Raw genomic sequence first — 27543 nt, forward strand, 5'->3', positions numbered from 1 at the left:
GATGGCATATGGGTAAAATTAGTGTAATAGAACTTCAAACATTGGTGCCTTCTGATTTCTCAGTTAAATTTTCCCCCTTCTGTGCATAAAATAATAGTTTACATTTATTTAGTGCTTACTAAGTGTCAACTACCATTTTAAACATCTCATTAATCCTCATAACAACTCAAATAGCCAAGTACAACTAGCCCAATTTACTGATGAGGATACACAGAGAAGTCATGCAACTTTCCCAGTCCCATATCTAGTAAGTAGTGGCACAGGATTTGTACCTAGGCAGTCTGACCCCATAGCCTGCATTCTTAACAGCATGTATTTAACATTTATAGAATTAACTTCTTGAAAAAATAGATAGATTCAAATCTATCTATCCAAATAGATACATCTATCTAAAAAGATACATATACAAACATATACAGAACAAGAGTGCTGTACAGGTAACACCCATCAAAGATCAAGACAATAACTATTTGTTCAGTTAGACTACAGGGCAATCATCTTCATGACCACTGTCCTTACCAACCAGCAAATATTTTCTAGTTTGCTGTGTTCAACTGATCTCCTAGGTGGAATTAACAGAAAGCATTCTACAGCTGGTCTTTCAGTGGCAACTCTGTCACGTCTGATGTAGCTGAGGGCACGGCCAAACTGGGAGCAGCACTGTGAATTCCACCTGGCTGACTCAGGAGTGAGTCCATGAAGAGTTTGAAGATCAAACTCTTCATGCAGCACCTCCCTTTGTACAATCAGATAAGTCTCTCAGTTGGAAGCAGAGTTGCTCCAGCTTTCACTCATTTTTTGACTAAAGCTGCAATTTTACTTATTCTGCCGACCTTATAAGACTAGTGAGACTAGTCTTACTTGGCCATATCAAACTCAAAGTCTGTTTAAAATTTGAAAATGTTGGCCGGGCGCGGTGGCTCACGCCTGTAATCCCAGCACTTTGGGAGGCTGAAGTGGATGGATCACAAGGTCAGGAGTTTGAGACCAGCCTGGCCAACATGGTGAAACCCCGTCTCTACTATATATACAAAACTTAGCCGGGCGTGGCAGCGGGTGCCTGTAATCCCAGCTCTTGGGAGGCTGAGGCAGGAGAATCGCTTGAACCCGGGAGGTGGAGTTTGCAGTGAGCCGAGATCGTGCCACTGCACTCTAGCCTGGGTGACAGAGTGAGACTCTGTCTCAAAAAGAAAAAAAAAAAGAAAAGAAAAAGAAAAAAGAAAATGTTCTAATACATTGGAAATAAAAATCTGGGAGAATTAGATGCCATTGTTGCAGCAGAAAACTAGTTTATAGATAGTAATCTAAACTAAAACATTGAGAACATCGTATTTAGTCTCAGTAATTCCAAAACTTATCTTCTGCAACTGATCTTCTTCAACGTATAAGTTAAAGTTTTTCAATATCCTGTAAAACAAGAAGGGAACACTGCACTATAGGACATGAATGCTCATGAAGGCAATGCCACGTACCTCTTCTGCTGTCCAGAAGGAAGCCTGTGCCTGTTTATACATTTTCCAAATATCAGGGTACTGGATTGGAAAGATGACAAACCGGCGAGAACTCTTTCTTAGGAGGGGCTCTTCATTTGACTTTATTTCATTGTCGTTGGTATCTGAAGATGATCTCTTTGAAAAATAAAGTACAAACATGCTTTTTATATAGACATTTCTCCTTTATTCATACCTAAACATACATCTAGGGAAGTCAGGGAGACGGCAATGGTTTGAGAGCCTGTCTGCCTGGGTTGAATCCTTACTGTTACCTGGTAGCTGACTAATACTGTTAGGAAGTGCGTGTGTCACCATAGGAAGCTGCTTAACTTCTCTAACCCTCAGTCTCCTCAGCTGTAAAGTAATTCCTGCCTCATAGGTTTATTCTGATGATTAAAAGTGCTTTAAACAAAGCCTGGTATACAATAAGCACTCAAAAATTATTGTAATTATTGCTAGTTTGAGGATAAGTAGAAAGCTAGATCCATAAATGTCATGATGGACAAATTTCTAAGTTTGTGAACAAAATGTCCCTTTAGAGTCTCTCTGATATAGAATGCTGGAATGAATAAGCTACTGGTATAAGCTACTTTATTTTAATGTTTTTTCTTTCTGCTCTTCACTGAAATACTATAATATTTATCTGAAAACTCATTACCTACAACTTAACCTTTGTTCATCTTAACCTTCTGATACTCCAATTTGTTACTTCTATTTACATTTTAACATTACTGCATATGATCTCACTGTGGGCTGTCTCAAAGCTTTGTGAATAAAATGAGAAACACAAACCTGTATTCATACTGCTTCAAAATATGACTGCACTCTAAGAGCAAATGGTGCCATGTAGATATATTTAAAATAGTCAGCGGGAACATCAGAAGAGGACCAGAAGAGTCGCACATGCATGAGAATGAGTATACACAAAGGACATACCAATAAGCTAAACATGTATAAACCAGGATTAGAACACATACAAATTCTAGACTCCTAACCAAAACTGTCTCTCTCTACTGTGACAGGCCCATTATGTTCCTTACTCCAGCCTCCACCCATTGTCACCTCACCAAAGCAAGTGTTATAGAGGAGGAGGCTAAGCCTTCGCAAGAAGAAAGCCCAAAATACAAGCATAAGGCTATGCAAATACCGGGGGACTTGCATGCTTTATACCTACTGCCATCACAGTACAGATTGTCTTGATTTTAACTATTTGTTTAAAGGTGTGGGCCTCCTCAGATACAACACTTGAGCCCTGGAGAAGAGGAACCAATTTTTATTTGTTGTGATGTTCCCAGAACTTAGGATCGTGCCAAGCATGTTAGCTAAGTAAATGGGCTGCTAATTTCTCTTCTTCCTGTACTCAGATTTCTAGGTACCTTTAGAAAATTGTAATTTAACATAGGACCTCAATACATCAGTGACACAACACAATAACCACTAAATCAATCATATTTTCCCCTCTTCATATTACCCCAAAGGCCTGGGTTAGGTTCTAGATATAAGTACATAGCTCATTGCAATGTAATTCCCTGTTAATTGTCTATAGTTTCCTGTGCTTCTTGAAAGTAAAAACCATTTTCCCCCTTGTAGAATCCCTGTGCTTAGCACAGTACCTGGCACTTAGTTGGTACTCATTCCACAAATATTTGAGTAATTTTTTTTTTTAAGACTGGGTCTTGCTCTGTCACCCAGGCTAGAGTATATAGATCATAGTAGTGTGATCACAGATCACTGCAGTCTCAAACTCCTGTGCTCAAGTGATCCTCCTGTCTCAGCCTCCCAAGTAGCTAGGACTATGTGCACACATCACCACGCCTGGATAATTTTTAAATTTTTTGTAGAGATGGGCGTCATGCTATGCTGCCCAGACTGGTCTCAAACTCCTGGCCTTTGCTAGTTTTGTTACTGAAATTTGGGATATACTGAAAGTATGAAAGTTGGGAACTTCCATACTTTTGTTACTGAAAGTTGGGAAGGACACCACAAGTAGTCACTCTTCAGCACCAAATGCCCTGATGATGAATGAAGTTTTTAAATGATGATAAATAAATGATCTGCTGAAGACTAGTACCTTTAAGTTAGAATGAAAGTCACATTTGTATATACATTCTCCTGTTCTATCCTGAAAACCTGTAGACTATTAAGAGGAGGAGCTGGATTAGGAGTGTATTACAAAGGATTTTGCAATGTGAAGAGAAGGAGGTTAACCAACATCAACCCTTGAGCTGGGCTAGAGATGACATATTATTTCATAATGCTTAGATACGTGCACAAACATACATGTAAATACAACTTCAGAAATGTCATGCATCTTGGAACTCTAGGCTCTCCAGAGTACCATCTGTGGACCTAATCTAAGAACCCATATTTTAGAAGAAAAAAACAATGTGAAAAAAGATATGATGAGCAGGGCACAGTGGCTCATGCCTGTAATCCCAGCACTTTGGGAGGCATAGGCGGGCGGATCATGAGGTCAAGAGATCGAGACCATCCTGGCCAATGTGGTGAAACCCCCTCTCCACTAAAAATACAAAAATGAGCTGGGTGTGGTGGCACGTGCCTGTAGTCCCAGCTACTCGGGAGGCTGAGGCAGGAGAATTACTTGAACCTGGGAGGCAGAGGTTGCAGTGAGTTGAGATCACGCCACTGCACTCAAGCCTGGCGACACAGCAAGACTCCATCTCAAAAAAAAAAAAAAAGGTATGATGGTATGTGACATTTTTGAAGAATTAGAAGTCATTTTCTATTTGAAGAACTAGAAGTCTGGACTTCATGGTAGTGGGGGACAATGGGAGGAGATGAAACCTAAAAGGCAGCAGAGAACACTTCCCAGTGAACTCTGTGATCCCCTTAATGTCACAAACACCAGGAGAAAATTTCACTTTTAAATGTTTTTATCCTTTTAAAATAGTAATAAAAATAACCAAAACAAATGTTTTATACTGTACAGAAAGGAAATCAGCAAATCATCAATGCATAAACTTGTGTTTCCAGGTTCTCTTTCTTTTTTTTTTTTTGGATGACCTCAGATGAAAGTGTCTCTTGGTATCTCTGCTTAACTGAAGAATACCATGAGAGTGAAAAATAGGCAGTTAAAAAAAAAAAATTTAAAACCCTGTAACCATTTGTATGGATTTTTCAGAGTTGAACCAAGCTTTTAATTTTTTTTCCAAAGCCAAACAATATTGAAAAAACAATATTTATAGTGACAATAATACAGTAGAGGCTTTATTATGCAAAGCAATCCAAACAGGTACTTGAAAATTGGCTAAAGGTAGGAATCATAAGAAAATGGTGTATTCCTTAAACTATGTGACTTAAACACATCATTTTTTTTTTGAGACAGTCTCGCTCTGTCACCCAGGCTAGAGTGCAATGGCATGATCTCGGCTCACTGCAACCTCCGTCTCCCGGTTCAAGCAATTCTTCTGCCTCAGCCTCCTGAGTAGCTGGGATTACAAGTGCCCGCCACCATGCCCAGCTAACTATGGCATTTTTAGTAGAGATAGGGTTTCACCATGTTGGCCAGGCTGGTCTCAAACTTCTGACCTCAGGTGATTTACCTGCCTCAGGCTCCCAAAGTGCTGGGATTACAGGTGTGAGCCACTGTGCCCAGCCTAAACACATACATTTATTTACATTTATTTTTACTAATCTTCTGCCATATGGTCAAACTTTTTTAAACTTGGCTCACCGACTAAAGCCCCAAGTGTTTTGAATATTCCACACCATAATGTATCACCTACACTTTCGAGCTTTAAAATTTTTCTTTTTTTAGAGACAGAGTATTGCTCTTTCACCCAGCCTGGAGTGCAGTGGTATGATCATAGCTCACTGCAGCATCAAATTCCTGGGCTCTAGGGATCTTCCTGCCTCAGCCTGCAGAATAGCTGGGACTACAGACACATGACACCATGCCTAGTTAATTTTTTTTAATTTTTGTAGAGATGGGGTCTTGCTATGTTGCCTAGGCTGGTCTCGAACTCCTGGCCTCAAGCGATCCTCCTGCTGCAGCCTCCCAAAGTGCTGGGAGTACAGGTATGAGCCACCTCACCCAGCCTCTAGTGGGAACAGAAATATATCAGTGCCAGCTGGATGTGGTGGCTGGCCAGGTGTGGTGGCTCATGCCTGTAATCCCAGCATTTTGGAAGGCTAAGGTAGGCGGGCAGATCACTTGAGGTCAGGAGTCCAAGACCAGCCTGGCCAACATGTTGAAACCCCATCTTTACTAAAAATACAAAAATTAGCCACGCGTGCCGGCGCATGCTTGTAATTCCAGCTACTTGGGAGGCTGAGGTGGGAAGACTGCTTGAACCCAGGAGGCAGAGGTTGCAACGAACCAAGATCACTGCACTCCAGCCTGGGCGACAGAGCAAGACTCCATCTCAAAAAACAAAACAAAACAAAAAGAAATATATGGATGCATGAGAGAGCAGCCTACTAGCCACAGAAACTTCAAAGCTCATGGGTATCTATATTTTTATAGGGTTAGTAAAGGAGCAAAATTGGTTAGTAGTAATCTGATTTTTAAAAAATTGTGGAGCAGGTCGAAGTGGGCTGCTTATATATAAAACACTTTGGCATCTAATAACTCTAACATGTATGCTATTGGGAGCCACTGAAGGTTTTTAATCAGGCAAATAACATAATCAGATGTATGTTTTAAGATTGCTTTTGTAGAAACATTGCTAGATTAGAAGAGAAATTAGAGGCAGATAGAACAATGAAAAGATTATTGTACTACCCATCTCTTGCCTGAACTAGAAACACACAAAAAAATTGATTTAAGTGATATTCAGAAGTAGAATGAATTATTCTTGCTAAAAATTTGAATTTGGGACAAGGGGACAAGGAACAGTTAAAGATGCCCTTGATGTTTCCAGCTCCAGTAACTGGGTGATAACAAGACATAAAAAATACATAGAAGGTGCTCAGTACCTGGAGAATAAATGAATAAATCAGACAAAAATTTTGCTTCTCACATTAGATGTTTAACAGAAGTTTAACTCCTCCCACCAAGCCGGGTGATAACAACAAAGTTACAAACACAATATCCTTACAAAGTCAACTAGGTCATTAGAAAAGATAACGAATTCAGGTCGTGTGTGGTGGCTCACGCCTGTAATCCCAGCACTTTGGGAGGCCAAGGCGGGCGGATCACGAGGTCAAGAGATTGAGACCATCCTGGTCAACATGGTGAAATCCGGTCTCTACTAAAAATACAAAAATTATCTAGGCATGGTGGCGTGTACCTGTAATCCCAGCTACTCGGGAGGCTGAGGCAGGAGAATCACTTGAACCCAGGAGGCAGAGGTTGCAGTGAGGCGAGATGGTGCCACTGCACTCCAGCCTGGCAACAGAGTGAGACTCTGGCTCAAAAAAAGAAAAAAAAAAAAAAAAGGAAAGAAAGGAAAAATATAATGAATTCAGTTTCAAGATGTCCAGTAAGCAGTTAAAAATATAACACTGCAGAACAGGAGTGATGGAGATCCCATTAGTGGCTGCCAAGGGAATGGATGTGATTATCCAGAGAGAACATACAGAGTAGCAAGACAACTAAGGATACAGCTTTAGAGAATGCTGATATTTAAAGGGCTGATGAAAGAAGAGGAGCCAGCTGGGATTAAAACAGACTGAAATGGATGCAGGACAAGGAAAAGCAAAAGTAGGAATGATGTGATTTGGCTAAAGCAAAGGATCCAGACTTTTAAGATAAATCAGACTAAGAAGTTAGGAATCAATTTTATGGCCAAAGATCTTCAAACACTTGGAGGTCTGGAAGGCTCATACTCCAATTCTCCCCATTTGCCCCCATTTGCTGGCGTTCACTGCAGGGTACAGTTTGAAAATCTGTACCCCACAGATTTGGGGGAACAAATAGTCATGGAGAGTTTCTGAATGGGAATTAACATGAATAGAGGTTGCATTAGGAAGACTAATCAGAAACCCACGTATAGGATTAATTGATACAAAACTAGATTTTGCAAGCAACTAACGAAACAATTTCAAAGATGGAAATGAGGACTTGAATAAAGATGTGGCAGTTAGCATGAAAAAAGCAGCTTCAACAAGACTTCACCAGCCTAAGGTGTTGGCCAGGCTTTTTGGTAGGAACTGCGCCCCTTTTGGGAGTTTTTTGGGGGGTACAGGGTCAGTAACACAGAGGCACTGGTCTAATGAAGGATTAACTTGGCAATGGTAATTAGGATTGAATGGCAGGTAATATAGGAGATAGAGAAACAACAAAATTATTGTAGCTGCACAGGTGTGAAGCGATGAGAATTTGAAATAAAGTTTAGCAGTAGGCATTCCTTAGTGACATTCTACTGCCTTTTCCAGAATGGTACTTTCAGTTTCTGACTGACTCAATTTCTGGTCATCCAGTTGGGAGATATGCCTGGGCATGTCAGGACAACAATTTAGGTCAAGATTCCCCAGCAAGCATCTATGATGCCCCAGTCTAGGCTGGCATCATACCAGGCTCTTACCTCTCATCCAGCCCCAATTCTACCACTTCTGTTTCTTTGCCTTTATGTCTCTTCTACATCTGTAAAATATCTGCATGTTGTCATAGTCATACACTACTTGTAAGTATCATTTTCATCCCACAAAATCTGACAGAACAAATGGGATACTGGCCCAGGTGCAAGAACTTGGTTTTAAATTTAGCTCCACTACTGAGTCCTGGGCATGCCATTTAATGTTTTCTGGCCTAAACTTTATCTTGAAAATAGACTACGAATTAGATTAGCAATAGTTAACTCTGAGAAACTGACAAAAACTATGGACCCCTTTCTCAGAAGATTTTTTTTTTTTTTTTTTTTTTGAGACAGAGTCTTGCTCTGTCGCCCAGGCTGGGGTGCAGTGGCCGGATCTCAGCTCACTGCAAGCTCCGCCTCCCGGGTTTAGACCATTCTCCTGCCTCAGCCTCCCGAGTAGCTGGGACTACAGGCGCCCGCCACCTCGCCCGGCTAGTTTTTTGTATTTTTTAGTAGAGACGGGGTTTCACTGTGTTAGCCAGGATGGTCTCGATCTCCTGACCTCGTGATCCGCCCGTCTCGGCCTCCCAAAGTGCTGGGATTACAGGCTTGAGCCACCGCGCCCGGCCTCTCAGAAGATTAACATCTGCACATAGAAAATCTACATACCACTTCAGACTTATAAAGCCCCTTCTAGTCTACCTATGGACTCTTTAAGACAGTGGGGGGTTTTTGTTTTTGTTTTAATATGTGTACCAGGATCAGCTGAAGTACTTGTTAAAAATGCAGATCTCAAAAGATTTTGATTCATTATGTTTGGGGTGTGGGTCCAGCAATTTACATTTTTTACAAAATACTCCAAGTCACTCTGATGTAGGTCTCCTATCATGTATGCACTCTGGCATCTAGAAAAACAAAGTGCTTCAGGCATCCCAGCATCTCAAGTTAAAAACTTTTGGACCACTAAAATTCATTCTGAATCTAAAATTCTGTCTGTCTTTGCGGGTCTGTATCGAGATAGGAGTAATAAATAAAGTTTAATATCCAGGTGTTAAGCCTGAATCACTGCTGGTGTCATTAGCATAAACAGCAAAGTCTGAATTTTCCCCTTTGAGTAAGGAAGTTGGTACTAAACGCATTTGTTTAAAAACAGGAAGAAAATGCTTGAGGGGTATTTACAGTTAGTTACTAAATGCTTACAAAAATCAAGTCAAATAAAATAAAATCCCAAACCTGGAATCTACAACTTTCTAAAGAAATGTAGGGCCAAGCATGAATCTCTTGGGGGTGGAAACGTTTGTTTCCTCCAAATCTTCACAGTATTAAAACAAAGGCACCACAGCAACAGGTTCCAGTAGTACAAAAAGCATTTCTCTTGTTCACAAACGACTTAGAAGTATTTACAAAATGACAGCTTGAAAATTATACAGCAACAGTTTAAACTACCATACAATCCTAGAGTCTAACAAATTCTGGTTTATTTTAGGTACTTTTATCAGCATAAGATCTGTGGACAGGATGAACAACTTGGGCTTAAAAGCACTTACAACTTTCTTGGCACTTTGCATAAAGCATTTTCCTTAATTCTCTGTGAAGTATCACTTCCATTGTATAAAGGAAGAAAGTGACCCCCAAGATTCAGTTAGTTAAGGAGCCGGGCCAGAGCAAAACCGGCCTCCTACCCTGATTTTTTCATTGGGAGGAGGTCATGAGGAATTCGTATCCCCTTCTACGTGTCATCTTCACCCCATCCACCTGTGTCAATTTCCACACGCGTTCTCCATCCCAAATGGTATGCACCTCTCCAGCAGAGCCGCCACAGTCCTCGTTCCTTGCCTCAGTTTCCCTAGCCAGGGCTCCAAAACAGGGAAGGAGGGTGGGAGAGCGTGAGGCGGATAAACGCAGGGGTAAGTCTCACCCCGGCCTGAGGCCTCCAAGCGTCGTCCTTGGCTGGCTCCGGGGCAGAGCAGCGGAGCGGGACGCAAACCCAAAGTCAGCGCCTTCCTCCGCCCTCCCCGGGGACGGCCTCCTCGGCGCTCGCAACTACGAAACCAGGCTGCGGCGAGGGAGGGCGGACAGGCCTGTCCTGACCGCGACGAATAACATTTCCTACAGCGGTCCTGCAACTTGCAATCTAACGGGCTGGCGTGTCTGCGGGGAGGGGGAAGAAGCGACAGCAACATTTACCTCATCCAGATCCAGCCCGGCCGCTTCCGGCCTTTCCGGGTCACCCATCGCGCAGACTCCGCCGAAGCTACAGGCGCCGAAGGAACTGAGCTAAGCAGGCTACCTCCAACTACCACAGGCCGCAGGTGGTCCGCTGGTCCGCTGGGTCCGCCCCGCCCCCAGCGCTAGGGACCCGGCCGGCCCCGCCCCGCCGCGCCGGCCCTGCTTTCTCGCCGGTCCATCGAGTGACTCTCCCAGCGCCGGCCTGGCCCCGCCTCCCCCACCTCGGGACTCCGCCTAACCTCGGCCAGCGCCGCCTCCCCGCCTGCGGCCTAAGGGAATCTCCTCGCCTGGGCCGACCCGCTTCCCCAACCTGCGGCCTAAGGGATCCTCCCCGTCTCTGCCCGCCCTGCCTCCCAGCCTGCGGCCTTAGGGATTCTCCCAGTCTCGGCAGGCCCCGCCTCCCCTGCCTCGGGGCTCCGCCTATCCCGGCCAGCCCCACTTCCCCGCCTGCGGCCTAAGGAAATCTCCCTGCCTCCGCTGGCCCCGCCTTACTCTATTGCACCGCCCAGTCGCCCGGCTTTCCCCTGAGGGACGCCGCCGGCTCTGGACGGCCCAGCCTACTCCAGCTGGCCCCACCTCACCGCATCGGTCCCGCCTCCTCCGCTCGCCCCCTCCGGGCGCCCACTCCTGAGGAGATCGCCTAGAGCCCTCGCGGTCTCTTTTTACTGCCGGCCCCGTGAGGGAGTCGGCTCCCTGCCCACCCCGCCCGGTCCCACCTCGCCTCGCCCTCCCCGGGTTCTAGCCACCTGGTGCGGCAGGTGTCTTGCAGGTCGGCTCGAGATTCCCGAGCTCACCCTCGTGGTGCACCAGGAACACGGTGCTTTGCGCTAGCCCGGACTGTCCTGAGACACTGCGGGAGGCCAAGAGAACGCGCTGTTGCTGTGTGAAGCGCCAGGGACTGGGCAGCTACACCGCCAAACACTTCGGTAGGGAAAGGGCTGGCTGGTTTTGTGCGTAAACAACCGAAAAGGGGAAGTGGCTGGGGGAAAGTGTGTGTGTCAATGCGGGTGAGTGAGGGGGAGAGGGACAAGTTACTAAAGTCAGGAAAACATTTTGAAAAAAAAATTTTTTTTGAAAAAAAATAGTTTGGTCTAACAAAAATAAAATGGAAGAGAGATTTAAGTAGTTTGAAGCTGAAAGACTGACGGGATCTTGCCGTGACCCGAACAGCATGCACCTGTTTTGTGGATGGCTGAAGGATGGTAAATAGGATCAAGATCTCACTGTAAGCGTTGAAAATGCCGAAAGCTCTTTCTCAAACCTGCCATAGAGTGGGGGTAGACAGTCCTTCTTAAAGCAACTACTGGGGTCAAATGCTGAGTGAAATTTTTTTCATCTGTGAACTTTAATAGCCACATAGATTCTACTAAGCAACTGAGTCTCAATTTACTATAGGCCACTTGGCAAATAATCAGATTCATTCACTTAATGTCATCAAACAATATTGTGTGTCGGGCATCATGTTTAGGCGTTCATGATACAAACATGAATGAGTTTGGTGAAAAAGAATCATCGTGGGCATGCATTCTAGTTCCCTCACTTGTTAGCCATGCTACCTTGGGTCAACCTCTCTGAGACTCAGCTTTCTCATCTATAGGGTAAGAATAATAATCCCTTCCTCATAAGGTTGTTGTGTGAATTTAATAATATATTACTTGTTAAAACACTTATGAGGTGGGAAATTACCTTGATGTAATGGTAGCTTCCACGTACAAGTCAGGCCATCCCAGAGGGTCATGGAACTCGAGACCAGGAGTTCAAGACCAGCCTGACCAACATGGCAAAACCCCATCTCTACTAAAAATACAAAAATTAGCCGGTCGTGGTGGCGCATGCCTATAATTCCAGCTACTTGAGAGGCTGAGGCAGGAGAATCGCTTGAATCCGGGAGGCAGAGGTTGCAGTGAGCTTAGATGGCGCCATTGCACTCCTGCCTTGATGTCAAGAGCGAAACTCCGTCTCAAAAAACAAAACAAAACAAAACAAATGTCCTTGGCTTTGCAGTCGTAAACGAAATACATTACAATTCTTCAACTGAAGAAGATAGGCAAAAACTGTTATGGTGTTTTGTTTGTTTTATGTGTGGGTTGTTTTTTGTTGTTGTTGTTAAAATGGAGCAAAATAACGAATATAAAGATAAGACCTCAATGAGCATGGCACTAATGGAGAAGGGATTCTTCACAAAACCATATTTCTTCCCCCATCCTGTCTTCATTTGATGTGGATCAAAAGATAACACTGGCCATTTGGTTAAAAAATGCAATACACTTTTATGCATTATAACTATGGCGTATACAATATGCCATAAAGACTATATGAAGATGTAGAATTCTGTTACTCCTAGAGATCTTGTAGTTACACATTTAATTGTTTACATAGTTACATTGTAACTAATATATACTTTACATACAATAAAGTAATGGGGAAGAGGAAAATGAAAGGATAGAGAAAATTATAGTAGTCAGGGTGTGGTGGAACCAAATTGCAGTTTTCTAAATGAAAATGCATTCTTGGTACCTAAGAACAGAGTTCTGTATTAAAGTAGCAGACTCCTTTTTCAGTCAAGACCTCCTGTCCTTGGAACACATTAATTGTATCTTTAGCCTCCCTCTCCAACTTTACAGGTGTGTCTATTTCATTGATTGGTTGCACATGAAGTCTAGAATCTGATCAGCCTCATTGCCTAACCCTGTTCACAATAGGCTTTCATTAATTTACTAAGCAGTATATGCCTTTTTTTTTTTTTTTTAAAGATGGAGTCTCCTTCTGTCACCCAGGCTGGAGTGCAGTGGCGGGATCTTGGCTCACCGCAGCCTCTGCCTCCCGGGTTCAAGTGATTCTCCTGCCTCAGCTTCCCAAGTAGCTGTGATTACAGGCGCCTGCCACCACACCCAGCTAATTTTTGTATTTTTTTAGTAGAAACGGAGTTTCACCATGTTGGTCAGGCTGATGTTGAACTCCCGACCTCAAGTGATCCGCCCGCTTTGGCCTCCCAAAGTGCTGGGATTACAAGTGTGAGCTACTGCGCCCAGCTGGAATATGCCTTTTAATCTTAAACTGCACCACAGACCCATTCTGCCCTGCCACTTTCAAATTAATAGGATTGTTGTTCTCGATCTTGCCTCCTTCCTTGGGCTTTCCGTCAGCCAGTCTTCTTAGCTGCCACTTCACAAAACGGTTGTCAGTTCTGTGCCAAACAAGCATACAAGCTGTACCCTATTAAATCATTTTAAAACATAACAGCAAGGGGAAAGAGATTGAGGGGACTAACATATTTTGGTTAGGATGTGGGAAGGGGAGAGAGTGGAAGGATTATGCCGTCTGAATCTTAATGTTCATGTACTGTTTGATGCATCAGCCTTCCTTGCTGGTGGAAGGACCATATGGTCACTATGAGGACCATAGTGAGGATGAGCAAGAGTGCTCAGCAGGTAGAAGGTGGAGCCAGCACACATTTTTCTTTTGGAGAACTGCTGGAACCTGACTCCAGCTATAACTGGATTTATAACCAGTTATAATAAACCTACTGAGCAGTTATGGATGGTATCTGTGTTTCTTGGACAGAGCACGTGTGGGGCCAGAGTGGATCTCACCAGTGAGTGGCTGATTTAGGGATAACGTAGTTGTCAATCTGGCAGTAACATGATCATTCCCTTATGAATATTTAAGATTTACTGGGGGCTGGGCACAGTGGCTCACGCCTGTAATCCCAGCACTTTGGGAGGCCGAAGCTGGCGGATCACCTGAGGTCAGGAGTTCAAGACCAGCCTGGCCAACGTGGAGAAACCCCGTCTCTACTAAAAATATAAAATTAGCTGGGTGTGGTGGTGCAAGCCTATAATCCCAGCTACTCGGGAGGCTGAGGCAGGAGAATTGCTTGAACCTGGGAGGCGGAAGTTGTGATGAGCCACGATTGCGCCACTGCACTCCAGCCTGGGCAACAAGAGCGAAACTCCATCTCAAAAAAAAAAAAGATTTACTTGGTCTTTCCAGCCCTTTTAATCTAAAAATGGAACTCTCATGTGTTCCATTATTTTTGTGTATGTTCAATACACATATGTTCCGTTCATCCTATTTTTAACATGCCTCACAGCATAATTATTTATTTATACATAATACATCTTACAAATTTCATTATGTCTAACAAGTCATTTGCTCCCATACTTAGTTTCTCTCAATTTCTGTGGCAGAATTGCATATTCTTAAATAACATAGCAAAAACACACAACAGTATTTAGAATAGTGTAGTCTGGATGAGTTTCCCCCAGGATGTTCAAAGTTATTGGGAGAGCAAATTAAAACAATAACGTGTGCAACTGAAAGATCTCAAGGAGTAAGAGGATTCTGCATCTTCATATGGACTTTATGGCATGTTTTATTTTCCAAAAATGGCCATACACTATTTCTGGTACCATATGCTGTTCCAGAACTTGGATACACCTCCCATTAAAAGGTGATGTCTAATGCACTTCCCTTTGCATATGGGCCATCAATACTAACTTTTGTTTGTTTGTTTGAGACGGAGTCTTGCTTGGGCGCCCGGCTGGAGTGCAGTGGCACAATCTCAGCTTACTACAACCTCTGCCTTCTGGATTCAAGCGTTTCTCCTGCCTCAGCCTCCTGAGTAGCTGGGATTAGAGGCACGCACTACCACGTCTGGCTAATTTTTTGTATTTTTAGTAGAGACAGGGTTTCACCATGTTAGCAAGGGTCGTTTTGATCCCTTGACCTTGTGATCCGCCCGGTGACCCATTTCTCAAGCTTGATGTCTCAACACCCACACCTTTTTTTTTTTTTTTTTTTTTTTTTGAGACAGAGTCTCGACTCTGTTGCCCAGACTGGAGTGCAGTAGCGTGATCTCAGCTCACTGCCATCTCCGCCTCCCAGATTCAAGGGGTTCTCCTGCCTCAGCCTCTGAGTAGCTGAGACTATAGGCACGCGCCACTATGTCCAGCTAATTTTTGTAGAGATGGGTTTTCACCATGTTGACCAGGCTGGTCTCAAATTCCTGACCTCAAGTGATGGGCCTCCCCTGGCCTCCCAAAGTGCTGGAATTACAGGTGTGAGCCACCGTGCCTGGCCTCAACCCCTTTTAAATAAAAAAATTTTCACAGCCACTTTGTTTTTTTTTTTTTTTTTTTTTTGAGACGGAGTCTTGCTTTGTCACCCAGGCTAGAGTGCAGTGGCCGGATCTCAGCTCACTGCAAGCTCCGCCTCCCAGGTTCACGCCATTCTCCTGCCTCAGCCTCCCACGTAGCTGGGACTACAGGCGCCCGCCACCTCGCCCGGCTAGTTTTTTGTATGTTTTTAGTAGAGACGGTGTTTCACCGTGTTAGCCAGGATGGTCTCGATCTCCTGACCTTGTGATCCGCCCGTCTCGGCCTCCCAAAGTGCTGGGATTACAGGCTTGAGCCACCACGCCCGGCCAACACAGCCACTTTGATACTGACTTAAACTACATATGTATTGTTACTTAAGTATGTACAAACCTAAGACCAGTAACAAACTCCTTATTCTTGGAGCTTTACACAACTAAAAGTAGATTTATAAATTAAATACAAACAAGACTATAGAAATGATAAAATTCCAGTTTGCAACCAAAAGCAATGAATGATGATGTTGCTTTGCTAAAACTATATTGCATCAGTGTGAATTTTATAGTGACCATTAATGAAGCATGTTTTTTTGCATCCTAGCCATGGGATAGATAACTTTTTCTATAACTCTTTTTATCAGTTGCCTTTCATAAGGAACAAATGTGTCATTTACATATTAAATTCCATTCTTTAAATTTTTGTCTATTTGACATAAGTGCCATCATAAATGGTTAACCAGGTAATTCAAGATACTGCATATATGTTAAGAATCAAAATAAGATGCTTGTGGAAAATTGGCAGATCCTGAACCCTAGTTTGAAAACCACTAAACAGGTCTATATTTAATGAGCCATTCTTTTATAATTCAGGAAGGCCTCCAGTGTGAAGGAAGGTGAGAATTTTGGAGTTAGGTTGGTTTAGAGCTAATTGGAATAGGCCAAGTGCAGGATAAAGCAAGCTTGAAATAAGGCAGTGGTAGTGAGGAATGCAAGAAGAATCCGTGCATGTGAGTTAAGTAAATGTACTCAAGATGACTTGATCAGTGGTTGGATATGGACTTTAGGGTAGAGGGAGGATTCTAGGATGACTATAAGTTTCTTTTTTTCTTCTTCTTCTTTTTTTTTTTTTTTGAGATGTAGTTTTGTTCTTGTTGCCCAGGCTGGAGTGTAATGGCACGATCTCAGCTCACTGCAACCTCCGCCTCCTGAGTTCAAGCAATTGTCCTGCCTCAGCCTCTCAAGTAGCTGGGATTACAGGCATGTGCCACCATGCCCGGCTAATTTTTGTATCTTTAGTAGAGACGAGATTTCTCCATGTTGGTCAGGCTGGTCTCGAACTCCCGACCTCAGGTGATCTGCTTGCCTCAGCCTCCCGAAGTGCTGGGATTACAGGCATGAGCCACTGTGCCTGTCAATGACTACAAGTTTCTAATCCAGAGACTAGGCAGTTAGCAGTGCCTTTTGCCAATGAAGTCTTAGTAGGAAGACAGTGAGTTGTTTGGACATGTCAAGATCATGATTCTCATGAAATCCAATTGGGGGTTTCTAGTTATGTGGTTCAGAACTGATGGGCTCAGCCGTAGATCTGATCCAATTGTGACAACCTGAAAGCCATACTTAGCAACCCTTCACATTAATAGTAAGTAAAGTAGTTTTTGCAAAAGAATTAGCAAGCAATATATATTTTTTCTAAAAAATTTCAAGTTCAGTACAAAGAACATTTTCCCTCTTAACTATTTCACAATAAGTTGCTAATATGTCTAGGCTAAATGCAGAAAAAAAGAAGTGAGGCAATTTTCTTTTACTCATAAGTGTGAGAGCATTGGAAAGACAGGAGTTTTGGGTCATAAGAGTTGGATAATAAGACAACACTTCAAAGGTGCAGAGTTCCAGGTGAGATAAAATCAACAAGTTACAACAGTATGTTCCTAAATTGCATTGAAGTTGGTCATTTGAATCCATTGAATGAATTTTAACATTCTACTGGGCACTGGAGAGGAAAAGGTAATTGAGATGGAGTTCCTACAGTAAAGGAACCTAGAATAGAGGAAAAGGTAATTGAGATGCAGTTCCTACACTAAAGGAACTTAGAGTAAACGGTAATTGAGATGGAGTTCCTACACTAAAGGAACCTAGAGTAGAGGAAAAGGTAATTGAGATGCAGTTCCTACACTAAAGGAACTTAGAGTAGAGGAAAAGGTAATTGAGATGGAGTTCCTACACTATAGAAACCTACAGAGTAGAAGGGGAAATCAAGCAGACACATTATTCAGAGGGAGTACAAAGAAAGTAAGACAGCTTTGTCAAGGTGGAGGGTGGAGGGCAGGTCAAGGAGAGCACCTCAAAGAGGTGGGTAAACCGGATTCTGAATTATGAATAGGAACTAACCATTCCAAGATGAGGGGCCATGGAGAGTGGGCAGTAAGGTCAGAGGGAGCAGTATTTATACAGTCTCCAAGGTGACAGAGGTCATAACCTACCAGGGAACTGCAAGTCTTTCAGTATAACAAGATAGCAAGTAAATATAAGGCTGTAAAGCAGGATACCAATCATGAAGGGCCTTGTCGAGTTTGAACTTCATTTTACATAGCCATCTGTGGAAAGTCAGTGTATTTTAAACAGGTGAGGGAGTAAAATGGTTAATATGCATTTTAGAACTTGTTCTGCCTCTACATATTAAAGGAAACAAAACAAACAGAAACCAGTTAGTAAGCTACTGACATAATCTAGGTAGAAGGTGGTGGATGTGGATGTGGAGAGAAGTAGATTAACTCAAGAGTTCAATATTTAGTAACTGTAGGGCTTGATGGTTAATATGAACATAGGGGTAAAGAGGGAATTGAATGGAATATGATATGGGAACTAGATAATTTACTGATTCATAAATGATTTTTTGACCAGGCATTGTGGTACACACTGGGCTTAAGAGAAGCGAACAAGGATAGAGTTTCTGATAGCCTCTGCTATTGTGGAGGGTCACTAGGAGAAGTCAGACAGTGAGCACGTAAACTAGTTTTGGATAGTACATGGATGGACCAAGAGTGGTGAGAGTTGGAATATCTGTGAAGCTGTTAAGGTGAAGTCATAGCTGTGGGAGGGCAGGGGCCCTCTTGTTACTGTTTAACTTGCATTGGTTTAGGGCATTAGCAGTAGGGGAAAGTACAGAATGACCAAAATTTGCCCAGAAACCATAGTTCTTTTTCACTTTCTCAGATCACTTAAACACTTCAGCTGCTGTACCTTAAACTTGGCTAGTTTTTGCCTCCCTTAAACAGGTGTCCCAAGATCTGCTGAAGTTTTATTTTAAAAATAAGAGAATCAGTGTTTTACAATGCTTCCAAGAAGTTCATGTGATCAAGAAAATGTACATCTCATGCAAGTCAAGGACCATAGCTTTTCTATATAGTGCTCTACTGATGCACTTATTATAGGTAATATAGTGGTTCCAGGTATTTGGCACCTTTTATAAATAAATTCTTTCATTCAAAAATTATGAGTGAGGGCCAGGTGCGGTGGCTCACGCCTGTAATCCCAGCACTTTGGGATGCCGAGACGGGCTAATCACCTGAGGTCATGAGTTCAAGACCTGCCTGGCCAACATGGTGAAACCCCGTCTCTACAAAAATACAAAAATTGGCCCAGCATGATGGTGAGTGCCTGTAATCCCAGCTACTCAGGAGACTGAGGTGCGAGAATTGCTTGAGCCTGGGAGGCAGAGGATGCAGTGAGCCAAGATTGCACCTCTGCACTCCAGCCTGGGCAAAAGAGCGAGACTCCATCTCAAAAAAAAAAAAAAAAAAAAAAAAATGCTTACTTTGATCAAGGCCCTGTATTTCAGGTTACAGAATTTAACATCTTAAACTTTATCAACATTGGACGTATCTTTTTAAATGCATGCTTCTCCACTTTCTTCCAGAGCATATAGAACAGTTTTGAGTGGATAACTATCCTGACGTAAAGTAAATGTTAGCCTTGAGTGCTATGTTTGAATTGGGTAAGGCTGATGGCATGTCATCCTTATGTAGCAGGCGCAATATTTGCAGTATTCAGACTTCTAGACCTGGTGCTAACCAAATGTTTCTACATTAAATGGCTTAATTCTGTTGTGTTTTTTAATGTTTTCTAGCTTCCTTGATCTTAATTTTGCTATTTCTGGTCTGTGTTAAAGCAGGAACCTGATGATCAAAAACTCTTAAGAATTAAACCCTCTCCTTCTAATCACTGTACTTGGACTTCAGTGCCTATATTTTGAGGTTACTATGACTTTTTTTTTTTTTTTTTTTTGAGACGGAGTCTGGCTCTATCTCCAGGCTGGAGTGCAGTGGCGTGATCTCATCTCACTGCAACCTCCGAACCCCTAGTTCAAGTGATACTCCTGCCTCAGCCTCCCAAGTAGCTGGGATTACAGGCACGCGCCACCACACCCAGCTAATTTTTGTATTTTTAGTAGAGATGGGGTTTCACCGTGTTAGCCAGGATGGTCTCGATCTCCTGACCTCGTGATCCGCCTGCCTCGGCCTCCCAAAGTGTTGGGATTACAGGCGTGAGCCACGTCGCCCGGTTGACTGTTTTGTTTTTACTCACTCTTCCATACCCCAACCTGTTTCTTGGTAGTTGAGGATCACTATGACTGTTTTTATGTAGGCAGAATTTTTAAGAAAACAACACAAATTCAGGTATTTGTTCCATAAAGGTACTAAAAAGTAAATGTATTAAAGGTGATTGTCATATAAGCCTTCCATTTCTACAGGTAGTAACAGTGCCTGTGATTTCACTAGACAAAACTGAACATATAAAAACGTAGTCGGCTACCTGGGAGCCTGAGGCACTTTGTTTACAGATAGTTTCTTAGGGCTAACTCAAAACACATCTAACCAGAACCATGCCATAAGCTTGCCAGAGAATCACAATGCATTTAAACATCATAAATAGCCAAATTTCATCTTCCCCATTGAAGACAGCATTTCAGATACAAGTACATGGGCTGGTAATGTTTTTCCTGAAGAGATCCTACTTGTATCAAAGTCAGCCTGTAGCTGATTGAAAGTTTAAACACTGATTTAAAGTTTAGCAGCTAGAAATAGAGTCTGAAAAAGATTTAGAAAACTGAGTTATTTTACCCACGAAACACACATCTGCCCTTTTAGAGCAAGCAGCTCTTTATACCTTATGAGAAAACTTAAGAACAAAAAGTTAGCTTTTCACTTTAAGGTACCATGGATGATTTTAGACAGTTCTCATATTATCAGAGTTCAAATTGTTATCCTTGGGGATAATTGCGCAGGACAAAAGTGTTTTTTAGAAATATTTAGCAAAAATGTCTGAATTACTGCCTTTTCATAATGCAGCCAGGACTTTCATTGGAATGTTTGATTATCCTATGATCAACTCACTTATAGCTTCCACAGAATAGTACTGCACAACGTGTAGTATATACAAGTTCCAGAATGCTTGGAGTTGTACCTCACTTTAGCACTAATTAGCTGTGTAACTTTGCGGAAGTTGTTTAACCTGTGTCTCCATTCCTCTTGAGGATCATAATAGTCTCTTTCTTATGGGGTAAAATAATATATGTGGAACACTCAACAAGATGCATGGCACATACTAAGTACTATGATAAAAGTAATTTAGAGAAACAGAAGATACTTTGTTTAATCCAAGATACCTTGAGGTAAATTTAAAAGTCACATTTTAAATACATTCCTATTGTTTTTCATAAAACTATCACTTCTGTGGTAATCAAATGGTGTTTAAATAATCTATGTTTATGCCTACTTATATAGGTTGATATAAACAGTAAAAATATTTTCATTCACTACCCAAGCACAGTCTATTGAAAGCACTTCCACCAGCCCCTTATCAGGAGGAAGAATCCAACCTAGGACTAGTTTCTCAACAGATGTACTTTTCCGTAGGTGGTAAGTAGTTGTCAGTAGGAAAGGTTTGTCTCTCAGGAGCTTTCAGCAGGACATTATATTTGTAAATAGAAAGGAAATATTCTTTGGGCAGTGTTTCACAATCACCTGGGATAATCTGAACGAAGATTTCTGGCCTCTACCGAAGACTCACTGAATCAGAAAGGAGGCAAGAGGATGAGGAATGCTTAAGAATCTGCATTAACAGACTCTACAACTGAATCTTACTACAGACGCATGGAAACTACTGCCTCAAGGGATTATCTCAACTTGAGTTTAAATATAGGAATTGCTGACTACCTTTAAACATGTAAAAATAGTAGCTTTATGGGAGGGATGTTGTTTGGGGGCAGCTACTAGTGAAATCATTCCTTTAAAATACCCTCTCAAGTCTGCCCCAGTTATCCATTATTCTGGGTAGTCTTGGTATTCAGATGATTTAGGGAAAAAAATAGTAGTAGCAAACTCTGAAAACACTCAGTAAAGTTCATCCTTGGTCTTCTCTTCCTAAATTTGTTTTCAATTGTTAGATTTAAACACTAAACAAGACCAAAAGAGAACTTTATTTTACATGTCTTTATTTTACATTTAGAACCATTTTATGATTTACTTAAAAAAAAAATCTGTTTTTAATATTACTAAAAGTATTTTTTAACCAAAATCTTGATTTAGGAAGACTTAAGACATTGTGCATTATTTTAAATATTTTCATTTCAGTAACTATTAAAAATAAATTCACAATTAGGGTTTCAAATGTCCTAATCATACCTAGTTTGTTCTCATTTAATATTTTATCAATCCCATCATGTGCATACAGAGGTTAAGGTGATATATAAGTTTTATATCTTTCAAACACATTGATGCTAATCAGCTCTTGATCTAATTACTATTTCATTTATTCAGAAATAGCATTTAGACATAAAAACCAATGTCTCACTTTGTAAAATAACCTTTGGCTAATTTACACACATCTAATACAGCGTGTTATATAAGTTTTAAGTAATACAATGAGTCACTACTATCATTCAGCTTTAAATATTTTTAGTGTTAACAGGGCTGAGAATATCATGTGGTTCAGTCTTCTGAAGGAAGTTATATAATAAAAGCATAGTGCCTTTGAACATGAAGACTATCCTCAAGGCCGGAAGTCCTACAAAGGAACTGAGAGATTCCAGAGAATTGCTCTCCTCATTTTTAATATGTAAAGTGACTGTTTTAAGTCACTTCACTGAAGACTTAGTGAAGAAAACAGTGTTGTTATGCCACTGAATAAAGCTACTTAAACCAGAGTAATTTTGGGATATTAATCCTAGGCTACATAATTAATGGGTCATCAAAAAAAAAACCTGTCAGTTATTAGGTGTAAGTTAACTTCCTATACCAAGTAAGGGGTCACACTTCACTTCCCCCATTTGTAAAAAGAAAAGGTGGCCAGGCCAGTGCCATTTAGGATTCTCTGCTAACTGTAAAATGTGGACTGATTTTCTTCTGTTTCTTATAGTCCAGGTGTATATAAACTTCCAGTTCTTTAAATCAAAATTTTTATGCACATAACCATGTCAGTGTATTGCCCTTAGTTTAAAAATGTACAACTACATAAATAAAAACTATTGTTTCTTCAATGTTACTTGACATTTCTTCTGTAATTTCTTTATTTAAAAAAGTAAATGTAACAAGATACTTAAAAAAGGCTAGATACAAAAGTAGTTAAGCTGCTCACGAACATTTAAAATTTTCCAAAATGTATCTTCAATAATCATGATCTTATAAAACATTTTACAGTTATCAGAAAGTGCCCAGGCTGAGTTTACATAACTGAAATACCTTAGTACAAATGTCTAGTTAGAACTGAAGTGCAGTAACCTCTTGACTGACTGCTCGTTGAAATAGGGATACAAAGAAAAAGTTGATTGTGATAAAAGTATTGTGCATTGGCCCCATCATATGTACAAAAAAAGTGCCCTCACTCAAATGAGCAAATTACATGCAAAATATTAGTGATATCATTTAATATCCTAGAGCTCAATGCAGTCAAACCGCAATAAAAGTGGTTTTTGTAGGTAAAAGTGATTTCATCTCTTAAGATCTGAATGTCGAACTTTTTTACAAGTTCCATATACATGATACACAGTTGCAGCCAACCACAAATTAAACACCATAAAAAAAGTTAAAATGAAAACACAGAACATACTTAATTTTTTATTTTGAAATTCCCTATTCCCTCTATACAAGAACCTTTGCTGAAACAGTTTCCACAAAGGCAGCAGTGAATTTTCAGAACATTTACATTTTTTCCCCCTCAGCAAAAAGATAAATCACAGTGTAAATTATGTTGTTCTGCTGTCATCTTTGGCTGGGGTTAGACCCAGAAGTTGGTGACTAGCAAACCAATATAGCCAAATGTTGCTAGTGCTCCTCAGGCCTTTAAGCTATAAACTGAGAAAGGAATGTCTGCATTTTATCTCTTTAAGGTACCACCAGGGGGGTATGACAGCATTAACTTCCATAAACTTTTATAGACAAATGGAAAAAATCTACAAAATTCGCTAGTAATATTACACAGCAATACACACTTTTTATACTCTACACAAAACCAAAATTCTTGGTCTTAATGGCGAGTAACAATTTCTGTTTGAGAATCTGTTTAGAGGAATAGAGTGGGACGTAAAGTCGAGAAATGCAAGTATTTGCAGTAGGAAGATGTTGGTCATCTGGTGGTCTTATTGTGATTGAGGGCATAGGCTGGAATCCTTCTTCACTGGCTGGCAATGATGGGCTTGATGTCCAAAAGTAAACCTAAACAGGAATTTAACAGGTTAATATTTAACTCTCAACTCTGGCAATATATACACAAAGCCCTATTGTTATGAAAGGAGATATTATTTTGAATTGGGTTTTAAATATATTTTCTTATACTAAAAAGGAAAGGGATCATTCATACCTCAAGACAGGTTTTTGTTGTTTTTTTTTTCCCCAAGGAAGTAAGTCCAGAGTAGAGGAAAAAAAGGTGACTTTCTGTTACAGAGCCTCAGTCTTTTCATCTGTAACATGAGGCTGTTGGACTAAATGGTTTCTAAGAGCCTTTCTTGCAGCTAAATTCCATAAACTGTCTATTAGTGGAAAAAAGGCTACCAAACAAAAGATATGGTCTTAGGTTCAAAACTCACACAGGTTATCTTAAAAAGTTATTTTGCATTAAGGAGCAAAATAATGTAAATAATAAAGCAAATAATAAAGCAAAAAAAGTATTTACTGCTACACTGTGATACGGAATCATTTTATAATAGTAATTATTGGGGAACATCTATGCATCAAAATTCATGCAATAAGCCATGTTAACACTAAGTTATATATCTATAATAAAACTTTGTGCAACACAGTGTAAATGATGCTCAGTAAATGTTAACTTACGCTTTTTAACTTAACCAAGGATACGCCTCCCTGAAATATTTCACTGAACATGTAACATTCCTCATCAATCCATCCCTTCATACATACATATGCATGTGTCTCTCTCTCTTAAGGAAAAGCTTTTTTTTTAATCTAATCATTTTAAAACGCACAATTTAACAATGAAGTATATCCAACTTCCTAGAATGACTAGGAAACCTAAACAAACTTATGATTTCCTGAAGCACAGTTGCATGGGAAAGCTCATCTAGAATTCTATATAAAGGGACAGAAAAAAAAGAGAAAACCTAAGTATCAGGATCTATAAAATCTGAAAAGAAATAGAAAACTGGTACTCTGGAGATGAAGCTGATCCAAACCACTCATTTCATAGATAAGAAACAAGCTTAATGTAAAGTGTTTCTTCAAGGATGAATGTGGTTAACCAGGGTAGATGACCTCACTGCTGGATCTCCAAGAAGTTGGAAGAAGAGAAATACTTTTACTAGTGAATTATACACTCCAAGAGGGAAATAAACTGTAGCGTTACCCAGTAACTCTGGAAACCTATAATTTGCAGGACTAATTAATTCATGGGAGAACTGTTTCAGAAACCCCATTCTTATGTCCTCTAGATGCATCAGGATGAAACCAACAATATGTGAAGGATGACTTCCCAAAAAGAGGAGAAGGGTAAGGGGGAGGAAGATACCATGATATATTGCTTACACCCTAAACACAGATTTTCAATAAGAGTTTAAGGTTCACAAATTAAAGCTGTTGACAGGAAATTCTGAGGTCTTCATAGAAGGTTTTCTTTTTTCTAAGATTGAGTCATTAGCAAATTTTTCTTTCAGTAGAAGGCAGAAACTCATGAGATTTAAGTTGGCTGACTGGACTGAGGAAATACTGGTTTAAAAACGGCAGAAAATTAAAACTTGGGAATAGATTAAAACAGATAACTTAGAACTTATACCGGATAGCCAATCATTTCTATTTCTGTTTTTGGTGGTTCTTACAGACTTGATATGGCCCTTGTCTTAAGGAAACAAGGTGCCCTGAATCTAAAGACTGACTAAAGGTGGCAGAACTTAAGCTATTTAGGTGATCCTGAAACCAACAGGGACAGTTATGGTATATGACACTAGTGGGAACTTTAACAGCCACAAGACTGGGGAAGTCAAATGCTGACCAATTATATCAAACCTACCTGGTGAACAAACTAAGTCAAAATTACCAGGGTGGCTAAAAGCTGAGAAATGAACTGGGTGGCAGTTAGGACTGCTGAACAAACCTATCTCACCATAGCAGAGAAATATTAGAATACACTTAAGAGCCATGTAAAGATGAGTTCCCCTCCTTCCCTCCACCACCTCCAAAATAAACTCTTGCCTATATGAAGGTAACTGGGAATCTGCAAGTTTTTTCTTTCCTGCACAAGTAACCACTTCCCCCTTATTCAAATAAAATAAAGGATATATCTAGAAATCTGATCATTTTAAAATATTTCCATGAGTGGTGTAGTTTAGAACTAAGGCTGGTTAGACAACTAAGGCTGGAAACGTTCCAGGAACCATGAAGAGTACGAGTATAGAAAGGATCTTCCAAGGTTTTTTACATAAGGAATGTCCTTCAGATTTCTACAAGAAAGTCAGCAGCATACTGCCTTTCAAGATGAATGGGCAGGATGACTTGGTTATGGTTTTACTTGATGGGTGGACATCAGTTCCATTGAGAGGCAGACTTTCCACTAAGATCAAAGCTGCTGTTGTCTAATTTATGACTCTAAGTTAGCTGGGGCTCTGTACTAATAACATTCTGAACGATTTAGTACCCACATATCACAATTAAGCTACTCTCTTCCTAGTATGCAGATAACAATCAAGATAATACTCAGAAATTCTGTCAACACTTGGCACTAGTCAAAAGGATTAAGGATGTATACAGGGAGAAGCATACGTAGGCAGTAGAAGAAAGAAAGATAAAAAGCCATGTTGCAACAATAAACTGTTATCTTCTGGGACTAAGGACAGCATATTAACAGCTAAATGTACTTCACTCTGCTTACAGCTTTAGTAATACTTCAGATATTGTTATAGAGCAGAAAAACAAAAACTGCCTTATTTGTGACCTTCTATAATTGCCCTACCCCAAATTAAAATGACCAACCATTACAAATCTAAAAGGCCATCATACATGGTATTTTTAAATTTTATATCCTTCTACAAATCTTGTGAAATTTTGTGAAATAAATTTTAACTTACAAGATCTTGTCGTTCTGTCATGCTCATCTTCTCTACTATTGACCAGAACCAACGCTTGAACTGCAGAAGCTTCTCAGCATTTTCTCCTAAGAATGAAGAATGTAAATAAAATACACTATACCAGTTGTTGTTATTATCTGTAGAACATTACTAATCTTCTTATAATAAAAGGATGCAAGATTAAAACATTATTTAAGACTTGGGGGGAGTGTCTAATTCCTAATACAGGAAATTAAGAGCATTTGCATAATGTAAAACCTCTACAGTTCATTAGTCAATCCTGACTCAATATGACCAAAACAAGACAAATGAACCACCAGCCTTAAACTTGGTATTTGCATGACCTTAATCTCATCTGTATGTCATTATTCTTATGATCTCAAGAAATGCAGATTCTCATTCTTTCACCGGGTGGGGAATGCAGAGAGGGGAGACCAGAGATTCTGCCTGTCTAAAATGCTTTCAGATGATGCCAATGCTGCTGATCCGAGGATCATACTTGGAGTGGTAAGATCTTAGGCAGTTTCTTTCGATACTCTGTCTTCCTTCCTAAATTTTTGGTTTGTAAATGAGACAAATTCTTATTAGTATTAAAAACTGTATTACAAGGTAGCACAAAAACTATTACAATTTATAATTTGGCTGAAGCTGCTTGCAAAATAGGAAAAATAAAGGGGA

At 40.7% G+C, this 27543-nt stretch overlaps 2 protein-coding genes across 12 annotated transcripts in view; both read right to left on the reverse strand.

Annotated features, from left to right (window-relative positions):
- The window catches only part of RRM2B (ribonucleotide reductase regulatory TP53 inducible subunit M2B), a 37426-nt gene extending 27035 nt beyond the window's left edge, over positions 1–10391 (reverse strand). Inside the window, exons 1-2 of one of the 2 annotated variants that reach the window (XM_077943942.1) lie at positions 10160–10391; positions 1473–1628 (exon numbers count right to left, since the gene is read on the reverse strand). In XM_077943942.1, coding sequence (XP_077800068.1) covers positions 1473–1628; positions 10160–10207 — 204 coding nt within the window. In that variant the 5' untranslated portion in view covers positions 10208–10391. Of the gene's footprint in view, positions 1–1472; positions 1629–2285; positions 2318–10159 lie in introns of those variants that run through there. The other variant, XM_077943943.1, reaches the window with a different exon arrangement.
- A 12444-nt stretch (positions 10392–22835) lies between these two features.
- UBR5 (ubiquitin protein ligase E3 component n-recognin 5) overlaps positions 22836–27543 on the reverse strand; it is a 154613-nt gene continuing 149905 nt past the window's right edge. For all 10 annotated transcript variants that reach the window (XM_077943939.1, XM_077943938.1, XM_015145807.3 and 7 more), the window contains exons 58-59: positions 26866–26951; positions 22836–24007 (exon numbers count right to left, since the gene is read on the reverse strand). In XM_077943939.1, coding sequence (XP_077800065.1) covers positions 23795–24007; positions 26866–26951 — 299 coding nt within the window. In that variant the 3' untranslated portion in view covers positions 22836–23794. The remainder of the gene's footprint in view (positions 24008–26865; positions 26952–27543) is intronic.

This window comes from Macaca mulatta, chromosome 8 (assembly GCF_049350105.2).
Source record: "Macaca mulatta isolate MMU2019108-1 chromosome 8, T2T-MMU8v2.0, whole genome shotgun sequence".
Lineage (NCBI taxonomy): Eukaryota > Metazoa > Chordata > Mammalia > Primates > Cercopithecidae > Macaca > Macaca mulatta.